General features: G+C 42.3%; 1 protein-coding gene across 2 annotated transcripts in view; it reads right to left on the bottom strand.

Moving 5' to 3' along the window:
* Window positions 1-1970: 1970 nt before the first annotated feature.
* ADGRF5 (adhesion G protein-coupled receptor F5) overlaps window positions 1971-13744 on the bottom strand; it is a 49286-nt gene continuing 37512 nt past the window's right edge. For both annotated transcript variants that reach the window (XM_019282232.3, XM_019282231.3), the window contains exons 15-22: window positions 13164-13316; window positions 11748-11944; window positions 10975-11154; window positions 8179-9546; window positions 7186-7227; window positions 7028-7087; window positions 5081-5165; window positions 1971-4255 (exon numbers count right to left, since the gene is read on the bottom strand). In XM_019282232.3, the coding sequence (XP_019137777.1) occupies window positions 4176-4255; window positions 5081-5165; window positions 7028-7087; window positions 7186-7227; window positions 8179-9546; window positions 10975-11154; window positions 11748-11944; window positions 13164-13316 (2165 nt within the window). In that variant the 3' untranslated portion in view covers window positions 1971-4175. The remainder of the gene's footprint in view (window positions 4256-5080; window positions 5166-7027; window positions 7088-7185; window positions 7228-8178; window positions 9547-10974; window positions 11155-11747; window positions 11945-13163; window positions 13317-13744) is intronic.

The following is a 13744-nucleotide window of genomic DNA, read 5'->3' as shown; positions in this document are numbered from 1 at the left end:
GATGAAAATTCATACACTGCCTTTCTTGTATGTTTTTTGAAAGTTTTGTTTCTTCATCCCATAGCAAGCAGCAGTGCTGAGAGCCTATGCATTTACTCTCAGCCACAGTTCAAACTCAGATTAAATAACTGGCAAAACCTCTCAAATCACTAGTAAAAGTCAAACTAAAACACATGTATTAAGATTCTGGAAATGTTCCTACAAAAATTGCTCAAGAATTCTAAAGGGTACAGATATTTATGTAAGTCAGTACATCATCACTCACTTTCCCTGGGGCTGTGCTGGTTTTCTTACACTAATTAGCTATTACACAGATTTCATAAACTACTATTCCATGGTTTTGGCCAGTGCTCTAGCAGGGAAATACATCCACATTAAAGTTAGCTGTCTTTCTAGAGGGTTTCATCACATAAGGTTTTCAAAGACTCAAGTGTACAGCTATTCTCTGAGCCTAATGAAGGGGGTTTTTAAAGCAACTATAAAACTCCCATAATTTCAACAGGCTCTGGATGGAATTGGAGCAGAGTATCAATTATCATAGGGTAGAATCTCTCATGTTGCCATTAAGTTCACATGTCTTTGGAAACCATAATCTCACAAGTCGAGGAGTGTGTGAAGATGAAGACTGGGTCTGTGGTACTACAGTGTGCTGGATAAGGTGTTGACATCCTCGAACTTAACTGCAGATATCAGAAAGAAATTCATCTATATGTCCTAAGATCTCTGCTTTCAAGGGCTCTAACAGTTTCCACACTTGAAGCTCTGATATCCAGGTTTCCTGGGAAAGCAGTTTCTTTGTCTCTGCAGGAGTTCAGAATACAAATGGTAAATAATCACAGAAGGTGATGCTGCCCTTGTACTTATCAGGTACAAGGGATGGCAGCCAAGGGAAAATGCACTCTTATGGCAGTAGGTTGTACACAGGGAGCTGATTCCTACTTAGATCCATTCTGCTGATCACGGCAGTCCTGTAGGGACAAACCATCCATTTAATTAAGGCATTATCACCAAGTTAATACTCTGTCCCTATTATTCTTTGCCTTTGAAATAAAATCAAAACAAACACTTATATCAGCTTTTCCTGCAACACACCTGACTGCCTGGATCTCACAGGTGATAGGGAATTACAGATCTGATTACTTTCTGCTATCTGGATTAGAGGTTTCCCCCTTGGATCAAGTGAGTTTCCCACCCAAGTTGACAACCTCATAAATCACTCAGGGTTATGCAATGAAAGACAGGAGATCCATAAAGTTGAATAAAATTACATGGTGCAGCTTTCTCGTCAATGTGTGAGATAGAAACTAAGGCAGGGAGGATCCCGGCAAACCCCAGCCAAGTGCTACCCTGCACATGATTTTGGTGGACACCAAGAATAAGAATGTAAGTTGTCACCATGCACTCCAAACACATGTGTAGGCTCCAACGTTCTGTTTGCTCGTGTAGACAGAGCCCAAGTCTCCACTCTGCCAAACCACACACTGACTCTTCTCTGCCAGGAGAACCTGTCGTGGCTTCCAGACACGGGGGATGTCCCACCAAGTGGTCCTGGGTGCATTTGGGCCCTGTTTGATGGTCTGGCTCCCTTCAGAGCATCACAGCAGGGAAACTCTTGTATGGTTGTTTCCTTGTCCAAGGCTGGGACTGGAACTAGATGGTTCTGCTGGGCAGATATTTTCTTTGTTGTTAACAAGACACCTCATCTTTTGCAGCATGGCTGGCAGGTGCAGACCTGCAGTCACACAGGAGTTTCACTGAGGGCTGGTGGCCATCCCTTTCAGGGATAGCTGTGGACAGGCTCCTTCTTGGCTACCCTGGCTCACCTGACCCCGGGGACACCATGGGCTCAATGATTTGGGCGATGCCTGCAGCAGTGCTGAACCAGGGTCAACCAGGACCTTCTCCTGAAACCATTGTTTAGAGGGATTACTCCAGCCAAGCTGCAAATGGAAAAAGCCCTGCAACTTCTATTTGATCCCCACACTGGTTTATTTATAGTCCAGGCAGGGCCACAGCCATGGCAGAGGGACAGCTGTCCAGGGAAGGGAGGTACATGAGTGACAGGAATCATCAGGAAATGAGCCCTGTGACAGCCTTTACTTCAAGAAGGGAAGATGAATAAAGGGAGTTGGGTCAGAGTAAAGGGAAGAATCGGGGTAACAACCCAAAATACCAGACTCATGAAGGGAGAAAACTATTAGTGAGCCCACTGCTCACACTGCCTATGACAAAGACTTGGTTCTTGCTGCTGAGAGTGGGGGGAAGGGGTACAGGACGTTTGTTGCTATGTGTTTCCCCTTCTTGTCCCATTCAGTATTCCCCCCTTTTCTTCTCTCCCATTTTATCTTTATCTGTGTCTGTATTCAAGTGAAGCTTGACCCCAAGTCTTTAGACTGGCACAGGTAATTTCTCAGCTGCTTCTCGTTGGTGAATTGTCATGGCTTTCGTTATGCTGGCAAGGACTTTGCCTTTGAAGATCCCCCAAAGATGGCCCTTTGGTGCCAGGCAGCTTGGTATCACATCCTGATTTCTCATGCACAGGCAGTCAAGAGCCAGGCTCAGCTAAACTGGGAAGTGTGGTGAAACCTCAGGGATGAAATGCCTGCAGGGACACGGTGTGGTGGAACTGGGACTGTGCAGGCACTTATACTTTACAGTCCATGTAAAGCCTGTTCTCACTCAGCAGGAGAGGATGTTCATTATTGCACACACTATTTCCAGAGTGAGTTAAACCAAATGGCTGCACAAAAACAAGATTTGATTGAAATAATGCGTGAAGGTGGGATTTTCAAGTTTCCACTGGGCATGCAGTTCAAAGGCATTCTGGATTTTCATCTTGAAGTGTGTTCTAGTTCTAGCATTATATCTACATCTTGAAGAAAAACCCAATTGCTTTCATATAAATACCATATTTAATTGATGCTTGATTATTGTCTTTAGTCATCCCCACCTTGCCCATACCAAACCATCATAAGTGCTTCTAACTGTAGGGAACAGTTTCTCATCCTGATTCACTCCAGAGTTCCAGGAACAGGTTCACCATTGGCGAACACAGGCCTGATTCCCTGACAATCAAATGGGGCTGTACCATCTGACTGCAGTATTTGATATTGGCCTCAAATCTAAATCTTCATGATTCCATCTACTATATTGTACATTAAATTTTGTAACATTTGTGTGCATTATAAATACTTTTCAGGTTCTTCTCAAGACAGGAATCCCTCCTTTAAAGGTGTACAGCCTTGAAATAACTGGTTCCACAAATGTAGTGTTAGAGCAATAATTTATATAAAACCATTCATCCTGCCTGTCATGTGGTGATTTATATTCACTACAGAGTTTATTCTCTGAGTCCTCCAAGTGTGTTTCTCCTCTGAGAGAAGACCCAAACATACAGACTTTACACAAGGCACTCCTTGTATTCTGAACACTACTATGCATTAAATAAATGCAGTCCCCTCTGTGGCAGACAGCAGAAACCATCTCTGTCTTACCACATTAGATATCAAGGGAAAGAAAAATGTTGTTAAGGGCATAAAGCTTCCTTTTCTTCAAAAAAGTGCCACATGGAGCTTTCAGTCTTTCCATCTGAAAGAAGACCACGGAGGAATCATCATGGTCTTCATTTTATGTAAGTCAAAAGTGAAGATCTGAAATGGGCCTTCTCATTTACAAATTTTTGGTTCCAGAAAGTCTTAAATAGAAAGTGGAGACTACTATGGCCTTTCTAGACTCTAATATGAGGGCAGGAGAGAAGCTGTGAGGTACTTGTGTATCTACACAGGCCTTTGGGATCACTCACAGAGTTGATAGGAGAAATACCAAATCCACTGGACAACAACTGTGTGAAGCACTGCAATTCATGGCTCAGTACTGCATAGTGCTAAGCACCCACTTGAGGGCTGAGAATTCTTCACTCCCTTTCTCGGTCCTTTCTTGCACTTGAAGGCCTTCAAATCCTCGTCATCTCTTCTGGGATTGGCAGACCTTGTGAAATTCCACCTCTCAGCTTCCCTGCCTTACACATTAACCAGAAATGATTATTCCAGAAGAATGCACCAAGGCACAGTTCAGTCAAAACGAAGCAGTCTGCTTCCTGGTGACTCCCAGGTACTTTTTGTGTGTGTCTTGGAAGAGGTCCTTTCAGACTCACACAATTTAGCAATGGCAGTGCTTCAGTTAAGCAAGGAATATGCCTTGGAAGTATTTTCAGTGGAAGAAGTGGATGGCTCTGAAGAAGATACTCTGTATTTTCCTGCAAAACAAAGCACAGGGGTTAGACAAGGCCAGAGAGTCTGGAACATGCTGGCACTGCAAAGAAAGGACAGTCACACCTGTGCTGGTGGCTGAGGTGGCTCTGCCTTGCCCTGCAGCTCTGGCACTACCTGGATTATAGCAATACCAGCAACCACAGAACTCTCTGTGTTTGGCGACACAGCCAGGATGCGTCAGCTTGAACAGCCAATTGTGCCACAGGGCAATGATTTTCTCACACAAATGAAGGCACTTAGTGCTTCTCCTGGAGTATGGGCACACATCCAGAACACAACACATCCACAAGCTCCTGAGATGAATCCCAGCACCCTCCCTCTTGTGGCCACGAGGGCCTAAACTAAGACCCAAGTGTCACTATCTTCTCTGAACAATGTTTAGATACAAAGATTGGACACTTAGAAATTAAATGTTATTTCCAGAAATGCTTTTTGCAAGAGGAAGTCTTAACTGAAATGGTGACGTTCACAAAATGACAGCCAGAGAACCTTTGAAGAAATACAGCTCCAAGGTGATGAAGAGTACATGAATAATGGATGAACTGTGCCATTAAGCTCAAAACAAAGCTCAGTTAGTGGGGTTTAGAATTGGTGAAACATCCAATAATTGTTTTAGAGATAGACAATTGTGCTGCTAGGATTAGGCTACAATTAGACTCATTGCAGTTCCTTTAAATTAGAAGATTAAAAACCATCTGTGGATGCATGGAGAGACAAATTGATGGATATCAGGACAGACAGACTCTGAGAGCAAGAATGAAGGCAAAACCTTGTTTGTGCTTCAGTAAGGGAGATCTAGTGTCACATACCTGTTTTCCCACATAAGTTGTTAAAGGTTCTTGAAAATGGGTAGCTCATAGCAAGCATTGGCGTCACCAGGATCAGGGAGGATGACTATAAGAGAGAAAATTGCTTTTTGTCAAAAGAACTTTCTTTGTAGCCCCAATTTAGGGAGAAAAAACAAAAAAGTTCCAATAAACTTTGTTTCAGTAGTATGAGGAAACAATCCACAGAAGGCCAAGTCAGATGTTCATGAGGCATCACACGATACCTCACAAATGTTCACACATTTGCATGTTTATGGTGGTGATGAAGGAGATCAACTTTAAAAGAAACTACATGGCACAAATTGCTTGTCTCTAACTGTTGGCCAGGGAAGATGGCTTAGGCTCCAGTCTGTTCTAACAGGCAGTAACGGGTCCTGGTCTCTTATCTGTGGCAGTACGGCCATTAAGGTAGCCAGAAAAGCTAAGATTTTATGTGAATGGGGATTGTTCTTGACGGCCAGCAGCCTGAGATAATCCGAGGCAAGTTTAATTTGGCACGGTAGAGGGCACTGGAACACAACTCTGTGCAGTCCAGATGCAAAGGAAGGAAGGCACTTACTGCTGCTAAAATGAAGGGTTTTTTCAGTTCTGGAGTGGTTTGAGAATTTAACGGGATTCTTCCAAAGATGTGTTAAAAAAAGGTATGGAAAACACATCTTTTTCTGTTCAGTCCTTCTTCATTTGTTAGTTGTACCCTGGTGGGGGTAATTAGGCAGTGTTGTGTATTGTCATCTATATCATAAGGTGGTAGAGAAAGAAGGTAAATGAATCACAAATAAAAAGCTTAATGAAAGACTTTGATATTGCTTTATTTGCTCATTCTCAGACCTCAGCAGGCTGGAGAAATGGAATCTTATGAAGTTTGGCAAAGGGAAGTGCCAAGTCCTCCTGTCCCTGGGGAGGAACAAATCAAATGCCAGGACATGCTGGGGTCTATCTGACCAGGACAGAGTAAAGCCAGAGCCAGACTTTTCTCCTTGGTGCCCAGTGGAAGGACAAGAGGCATTGAGAACAAATAGAAATACAGGAAATCCCACTTAAGATGAAACTTTTTCACTGTGAAGGTGGTCAAACACAGGAAAAGGCTGCACATAGAGATTGTGTTGTATCCATTCTTGGAGCTACTCAAACCCCAGCTGGACACAGCTCTGAGCTCTAGCTGGCCATGCTCTGATGGGAGTGTGGTGCAAGATGATCCCTGAGGGCACATTCCAGCTTCAGCAATTCCTGTGGAAACTGGAGTGATTTGATCCAATGCTGCTCTTCTGAACTGACAGTTCACGTCTAAGGGACTCCTTAATTCCTTTGAGCCTATGTTCTCATCTTCTTAATTATCCTTGCTTTTAAGTCAGCTTCCTAGTTCTTTAGCAACACCTGTACAGGCTCTTCTGAATAAACTCTGTTCAGATACCAACATAAAATCAAGCTTTATTGCCATATAAGGGTGATGCCAGCACCATTGGCAGCTCAGGAAGAAGGGGAGGTGGGTGTTGGTACTAGATCTTAAAGGTCCCTTGCAACCCAAACCATTCTAAGGTTCTTACACATCCTGGCATTTTTTGGGAAGGTGTTATAAATGCAGAAATATAAGTTGAAATAATAATTCCTTGAGAGGCCTCCATTGCATTTCTCTGAGGTTGTGAATAAATAATAGTGCCAAAGAAATTTTCTGTTTTCTAACTAAAAGTATCAGTTATATTTTCTAGTTTATTTTTTGTGGAATTTAAAGCAAATGTTCACTAACCTCCTTCTCATTTTTTTACCAATTACAGTTGAAATAATGAACTTTGAAAAAGGGGATATATCATATTTATGTTGTTAGTGTCTTCTCTGACTTGTTCTAATAAATAATGCAGAATATAAAGTGCACTGGAGAACGTTAGACTACTCAGTAGTAACTGAAATACATTCTTAGGTCAAGGTTCTAACCTTTGATTGCTGTGAACTCCATTTGGATGATGAATTCCTCTTCAACAGGGCTTCTTGTATCTATTTGTTTAAAAAATTAATCAATCAGTAAATACAGAAATTCTGTTCAAATTCCAACAATATTTTGACATAATGTAAGAAATAGTTTGAATCCTTACCTTCTTGTCCCAGAGAGTCCCAAACACCAAAATGAAAAATCCCTAGGAGACAGATAATTATATGCATTTTGATGATACCAACCTTTAATTGCAATATCTCATAATTATCTCAAACATTGTCCATGGTATTATTTAAACTCTGAACTTTTTGATATAGGCCATTTTCACATATCACATAGTGGACTGTTGATTTGGCAGTTCTCCAGGCCTGGTTTATTTCAATTTCGTGTTTATGTGGTCTACAAAGTGACACAGTTTGGTAGCACTAAATGTACTTGGAAGAAGGAATGTTTGTGCATGGAAGACATGTCCTACCTATGCTCTCCAGGAAAACTAGCAGCTTCCAAGAAAAAGGCCAGTGAGTTTGGTTTGAGGAACACAGTTTTGATGTCATTCTTAACAACGGCAATTCGTAACAATTCTCTTTAAAGAGAGAGAGTACACATAACTGTTTTGTCCTTAAGAAATCTCCTTGTATTGGGATCGTTCTGGCCACCTAAATAAGTTGTAAAAGTCATACTGACTGAAAACACTCAATAGTGTGTATTTTTTGTCAGTTCCTGCCTTTATCATTAGTACTGCTCAGCTGATCCTGGTGACTTTCATGTTGTTTATACTTGAACCCACAAAAGCATAACACAGTGCCTCCAGGTGCACTATGAGTGAGAACTGGGATGCTCAAGTTTGCCTACCTGAACATAACAGAACTGTTTTCCTGGTATTCAGCAATGAAGTTGATCCCAAAACTACTGACAAAGTAGGGAGTTCTCTTTAGGCCAGCTTTATCTATAAGGCACATCTGTTAAGGCAGTTGAGAATATGAAATACTGCTGAACTCCTGGAATGGGTTTCCCAAAGAGCCCTTTTGGAATAAGGATGTGTAAAGCAAATCTGAACTTTCCCCTGCTGTTTTTATGCCCTGCCAAGCACAGCACTGCAATAATGTCTCTATGTTAAATCATAACAGAGGAAATAAAACTATGTGTAACTCACCTGGAAAGTGTTGAGCAGAGCAAAGAGGATGTGGAAAGCTCGATGACTGTTTTTGATGATGGTGGCAAGGCCAAAACCCCATGTGAGGCCTAACAGTGGTGTCAGGATAGCCACACTTTTGCCAATTTGAAACAGAGATTTCCTCTCCTGCCCACTTGACCTATCCCCAATAGTTGGCCTCAGTATTTTTATTATAACAACTGCAGCGATGAACAAGTTCGTGGCCACAATGATTAAGGCAGGTATGACAAAGGCCAGGAGAGCTTTGCTGTCCTTCCAGTTGAGCCAGCAGACATCCTTTCTCGTGTAATTGTTCTTTGGCAGGGTGACAGCAATGGTGGTGACTGCAATGACAAAGGGGCACACGTATCCCAGGCAGAATGCCACCGCCTTCTGAGCAGTCTTACTCGTGTTGTGTAAGATGAACACCAGTCTGTAGAAAAGGATGAGGCCCAGGCTCAGCATCCAGAAAAAGACACACAGGTAGAAAAAATGGATGAAGAAGGTGGCCATGATACAGATGTCTCTGCTCCTCTGCTGGTTTTGATCAATGGAGGCAGTGACAATGAACCAAACGTCAGCAATCAGCAGGGATGTAGCAATGTTGAGAATACAGACGTGGCGCATGTAGGAGGTTGTGTTGTTTGTCACGTACTTCCAGACCAAGGATTCAATTATAATGCAGACCACCAAGCTCACAATTGAAATGGCCAGGCCAACATAGGAAATATAAGCTTCAAAGCTTACCTCGGAGGATCTGTCAGGAGACATCAGGATGGAGAATGATGTCAAGTGATTGCACGAGCAAATGACATAATTTCCTGACTCTGTGGTTGTGCAGCCACTAGTATCCCAGTCCCCCCTGTGATTGTTGAGTGTGAAGTTCCAAAAGACACACTTAGGCATCTTTAGAGACAAGTTTTTCTTTGCAAATGTCATATTAACATCGAACTTCTGGCTTCTGTTGTTGCTCAAAGTTGTTGTTATCAATAAACCGTTCATATATTCGAACCTATTCTGAGGCAAAATACATCCAAGTTTTGAGTACATCACACTGACAATTGTTGAATTTTGGGTTAGAGTCTGGATTTCAGTGCCACTGATAAGCACGTTGACTGTGAGGTTTTCTGCACTGCGGAAGTCCTTGTTATAATCTGTGTTGTTATTTTCCTTGACAACTGCCCCTTGGAGCTGAATGGTGTTTGCAGAGACAGAAGGAATGGTGTTATTAACTGGTTGGAGGCGCAGGGAAAAATTTTCTACTGACTGCAGTAACAAAGAACTTTGTCGTGTGTTCTCTTTGCTCAGGTTTTTCCAAGCTTCAGTTGTGGAATCATTAACAACTAAGTCCACTGTGGATAGGAAATTCTGGAACAACAACAGAATAATGCAGTTACTGAAACCCCATACAATTAATTGTTGTTTCTGATGGTAATTTATGCATGGTCCTAGAAGTGCCTTTTGAAAAAGCCTAGTATTTTCATATTTTGCTCAATCCATGTGAAGTCTTCTGTTGTTAACCCTCTGCATACTCTGTTTGCAAGTTAAGGTTTCCAAAAGCAGAGCTGTGTGACTATTTTTTTACACATTATTTAGTATTTTTGCATCTCCAGCTTTCTTTCCATTCTTTCTCAGCATTCGTGCTGTCTTTGATTTCTTGGTGTCTCATGTAGGGCTCTCTATCTACAAATTACCAAGCCTTTTTGCACTTTTCTGTTTAGAAGAGCAGTGTGTTTCCTCTGGACCTCACAATCAAGGTTTCCAATTATTTCTAAGGTTTCTTTTGTTACTCATTTGTTGTTACAACCAATGTATTTTCCTTGCTTGATCATGGTTCCTGAAATTTACTCTCCCTATTTCTATTTCAACCTTTTTTTTCTATTCCTACTTCTACTCATGGAATCATAGAATCACAGAATGGTTTTGACACTTAAAGGTCATCCAATCCAACCTCCCTTCCAGGGCAGGGACATCCAGCTTGATCCTGGACACTTCCAGGGCTTGGGGCATCCACAGCTTCTCTGGTAAATCTATTCCAGTGCCTCACTACCCTCATAGTAAACAATTTATTCCTAATACATAATCTAAACCTACCCTCTTTCAGTTTAAACCATCATCCCTTGTCCTGTCACTACAGGGCCTGATAAAAAATCTTCTTATAAGCCCCTTTTAAGTATTGAAAAGCAGCAATAAGGTCTTCCCCAAGCCTTCTCTTCTCACGGCTGGACAACCCCAACTGTCTCAGCCTCTCCTCATAGTGGACCTGCTCCAGCCCTCTGATCATTTCTGTGGCCCTCCTTTGGACCCATTCCAGCATGTCCACATCTTTCTTGCCCTGGGAACCCCAGAGCTGGATGCGGTGCTCCAGGTGGAATCTCACCAGAGCAGAGCAGAGGGACAGAATCACCTCCCTCAACCTGCTGGTCACACTCCTTGTTAAGCAGCCTAGGACATGGTTGGGTATCTGGGCTGCAAGAGCACATTGCTGGCTCATGTCCAGTTTTTCATCCGTCATTCCTTGTCCTCTCCTGTCTGAGAATGCATGTGTTCCTAGAATATTTCTAGTTGCTAAGCTTACAGCAGCTTCTCTTTCATGCATAGGCTCCTTGTCCTCATAATTTTGAGTTTTCATAAACTCCTCTGTATCTTTGCTGTCACTTTATCTCATTCCCTTAACACTTTCCTGATCCTGATCCTAAGTAAGTGTGAAACTTCTTCAGGGAGAACATCATCCCCTGTGACAAAAGGGGCCAAAGGGCTTGGTAGGTGTAGATAAGACTTAAAATAGAACTTTACCTGAATAGTGAGCTCCTCTGCCTCTGCTGGGATAGAGGAGATCATATCCAGGATGGTAACGATTGCGCCTAGGTTTGCTGAAGAATTGCTTATCGTGGTTAGCTCCTTTCCTGTCTGTTCCTTGAGCTGTGCAAGGTAGGAAGGTAGTTGTGCTTTTGCCTCAGGGCTGTTGACCAAGGACTGGAACAGAAGGTAACAGCACATCACATGTGTGAAATTCTCTAACCTCACTGAGAGAAAGGTGACTCTGAATGGTTTGTGGGTGGGAAGAGAACTGTGGGGGGATACTAAGGCTGAAAACCAAGGCCTGGCACCCATCTGTCAAATGTAGTGGCCAGCGGGGTGGGCACTGTAGGAAGGGCCTGGGGATGAGGTTGGGCAGTGGCCTGGAGCTGTTCCTATGGCCTTACTGTTGGTGTGCTCTGTAACATGCTCTGGGCTTGTGCCTGAGCACAGCTCAGGGAATGCTCCAGGCCAGCAACTGCTCCTTATGGATGCCATGGACAAGGTCACCTTGCCTGGGAGACAAAGCATTCATGTGTATGGACATTATCCATGCAGTGCCTCAGGCCCTCTGGGCCCCAGGAGGGGACCTTGGCTCTTTCACTGGCTGATGTAGATAGAGCCAAACATTCTTCACACCTTTTAAAAGGAACTTTTTAATGCTTCATATGTTTTACATTATGATAAGCAAAAATCATGCAACCAACATTTTTGCTCCATCTTCCCCCCCACCTCCCCAGCCCAACCTCTAAAAAACCCATCAGTGTTACCTCAGCACTGCTCAGCAGGTCATTTATTGGTCCAGACAGGCAGTCATTCCTCACAACCCTCCATGAGCTGTTGATGCACTGGTAAGTTGTATTGCCTCTGGTAAAACCTTTTGGATTTTTTACATCGCAGCATGGCTTTATTAATGTGGCCCTTTCTGTTCCAGTGCCCAATCTGTCTGAGCAGGAAACTTTCTTACCTGTACAGAGAGGAGACAGAGGTAGAAAATAAGAAGAAGGGAGATGAATAAATTGCCCCCAGAAAACTTGGGACCTGTTCAAAGATCTTTAAATTAGGATTTCAGCTTGCTGTCTTCATTAATTATGACCTTTCAGGATGTCTCACATTCCCAATTTTTATGAATCAGGAAATTAAAAAGGAAATCTAATAAAGCTTTGGTTTTTGAGTACTGAATCAAATCAACAAACCAGTACCCAAAGATTTAGATTTATCTGTCAGATTACAGGGTTAGACAGATCTGGAGTGGGATTATATTGACCATTAAGTGAACAATAATTCCTACAAAGTTTATTCTGCTAAGGTACTCAACACTGCTGTAGCACTAACAGGAAATTCATTAAGACCTTGCTAGTGAGGCCTCAACACATTTTTGATGAACAGTGAGTGTTGCTAATTGTCTTTGATTGGCTTAGTCATATCAGTAAGTATCTTCTGATTAAAGTGATTAAAGTAATTAAAGTGTCTGCATATTTATTGCCTAAGAGAGTGAAATCTGGCAGATACACTGATTCAGCTGTAGGCACCACTGCTGTGGAAAAACCAGAATTTCTGCATTAGGGGGATGTTCAACATTTCTTCCTTTCCAATTTAGAAAAAAAAGTTGAAATATCCAAAGTCTTGTCAGAACTAAATATCAAAGCTGGATTTAGCAATGCTGAATTCTAATTACCAAACATTCCCTGCGGAGCTGACTGGAAGCTGCCCTGGTCTCTGCAGCACCTCACCTTGCCCTTCTTGCATTCAAAGAGGAAATGCTCTCCCACAGCTGCCCTCCTGAGCCAGATTACTTCTTCCTGAGGCACCACAATCTTTGATCCTTGCTAAATTGTTGCAAGCTGGGAGCTGCATGACCACATTTCAACACAGGGGATGAAGCTCGGTGGTGCGAAATAGGAGCAGTAGATGACTAAAATATTGCTGCTTTGGAACATACTGGGACCACTCTCAAATACAGCAAAGACAAAGCATCTTGTCTATTTTTTTTTTTTTTTAATTACATCAAAACTGATATTTTCCTCTGTGTGTAAAAATTTCCCGTCAGAAAAGGAAACAAAAGTTCTTGGATAACAAAAGCTGTTCCTGTTAGATGTCACTGGTGATGAATTTGTGGCACCAGATTTAACAAAGATATTGGTATGTCCTATAGAACAGCTATAAACAGTTACTTTTTTTCTTACCAGGTATCAAGTGTAGTCTCATATGTTCACTGTCGACTCCCTGTCCGATGTGGTTGATAAACTTGCAATATGCCACAACCTCTTTCTCCTTCTTACATTCTTTTTCCGTGTGATTGTACATGTAGCAAAACAAATTGTCTTTTTTCCTTTTCTCTGTATGGATGGATTGAGACAGGTTAACACAGATTTGGGGTCAGTCTACTAAAACCAGCAGAAAACATCAGCAAAGCTTTTGTTTCTGTGGGTACTAGAAAAAAAAAACAAAACACTTTCCTTTGTGAAGAAGCTCTCTCTCTGTATGCTGCTCTCTGTGTCTTATTCTCCCCATAATAAATCTAGCAGCTGCTGCATGACCAATACCTTTTCATTTACTGGTGTATGAGCAAATCCTCCCCAAACCCTCTTAACTGTGCAGGAACTGAAATTTGCTTTGAAAATAGTTTTTGAGAATACTCTTCCTGCTTTTACCACAGGTGTTTCATTTAGGCTGAGATACTGTTTTGCTGTGTTTATATGGTTGTTTTGAACTCAGGATCTGTGCCCCCCTCCCACTGCTTTTCAGAATGCCTGTGCTTGAGGGT

This window comes from Corvus cornix, chromosome 3 (genome assembly GCF_000738735.6).
Source record: "Corvus cornix cornix isolate S_Up_H32 chromosome 3, ASM73873v5, whole genome shotgun sequence".
Taxonomy (NCBI): Eukaryota; Metazoa; Chordata; class Aves; order Passeriformes; family Corvidae; genus Corvus; species Corvus cornix.
This window is presented reverse-complemented; position numbering and strand designations above follow the sequence as displayed.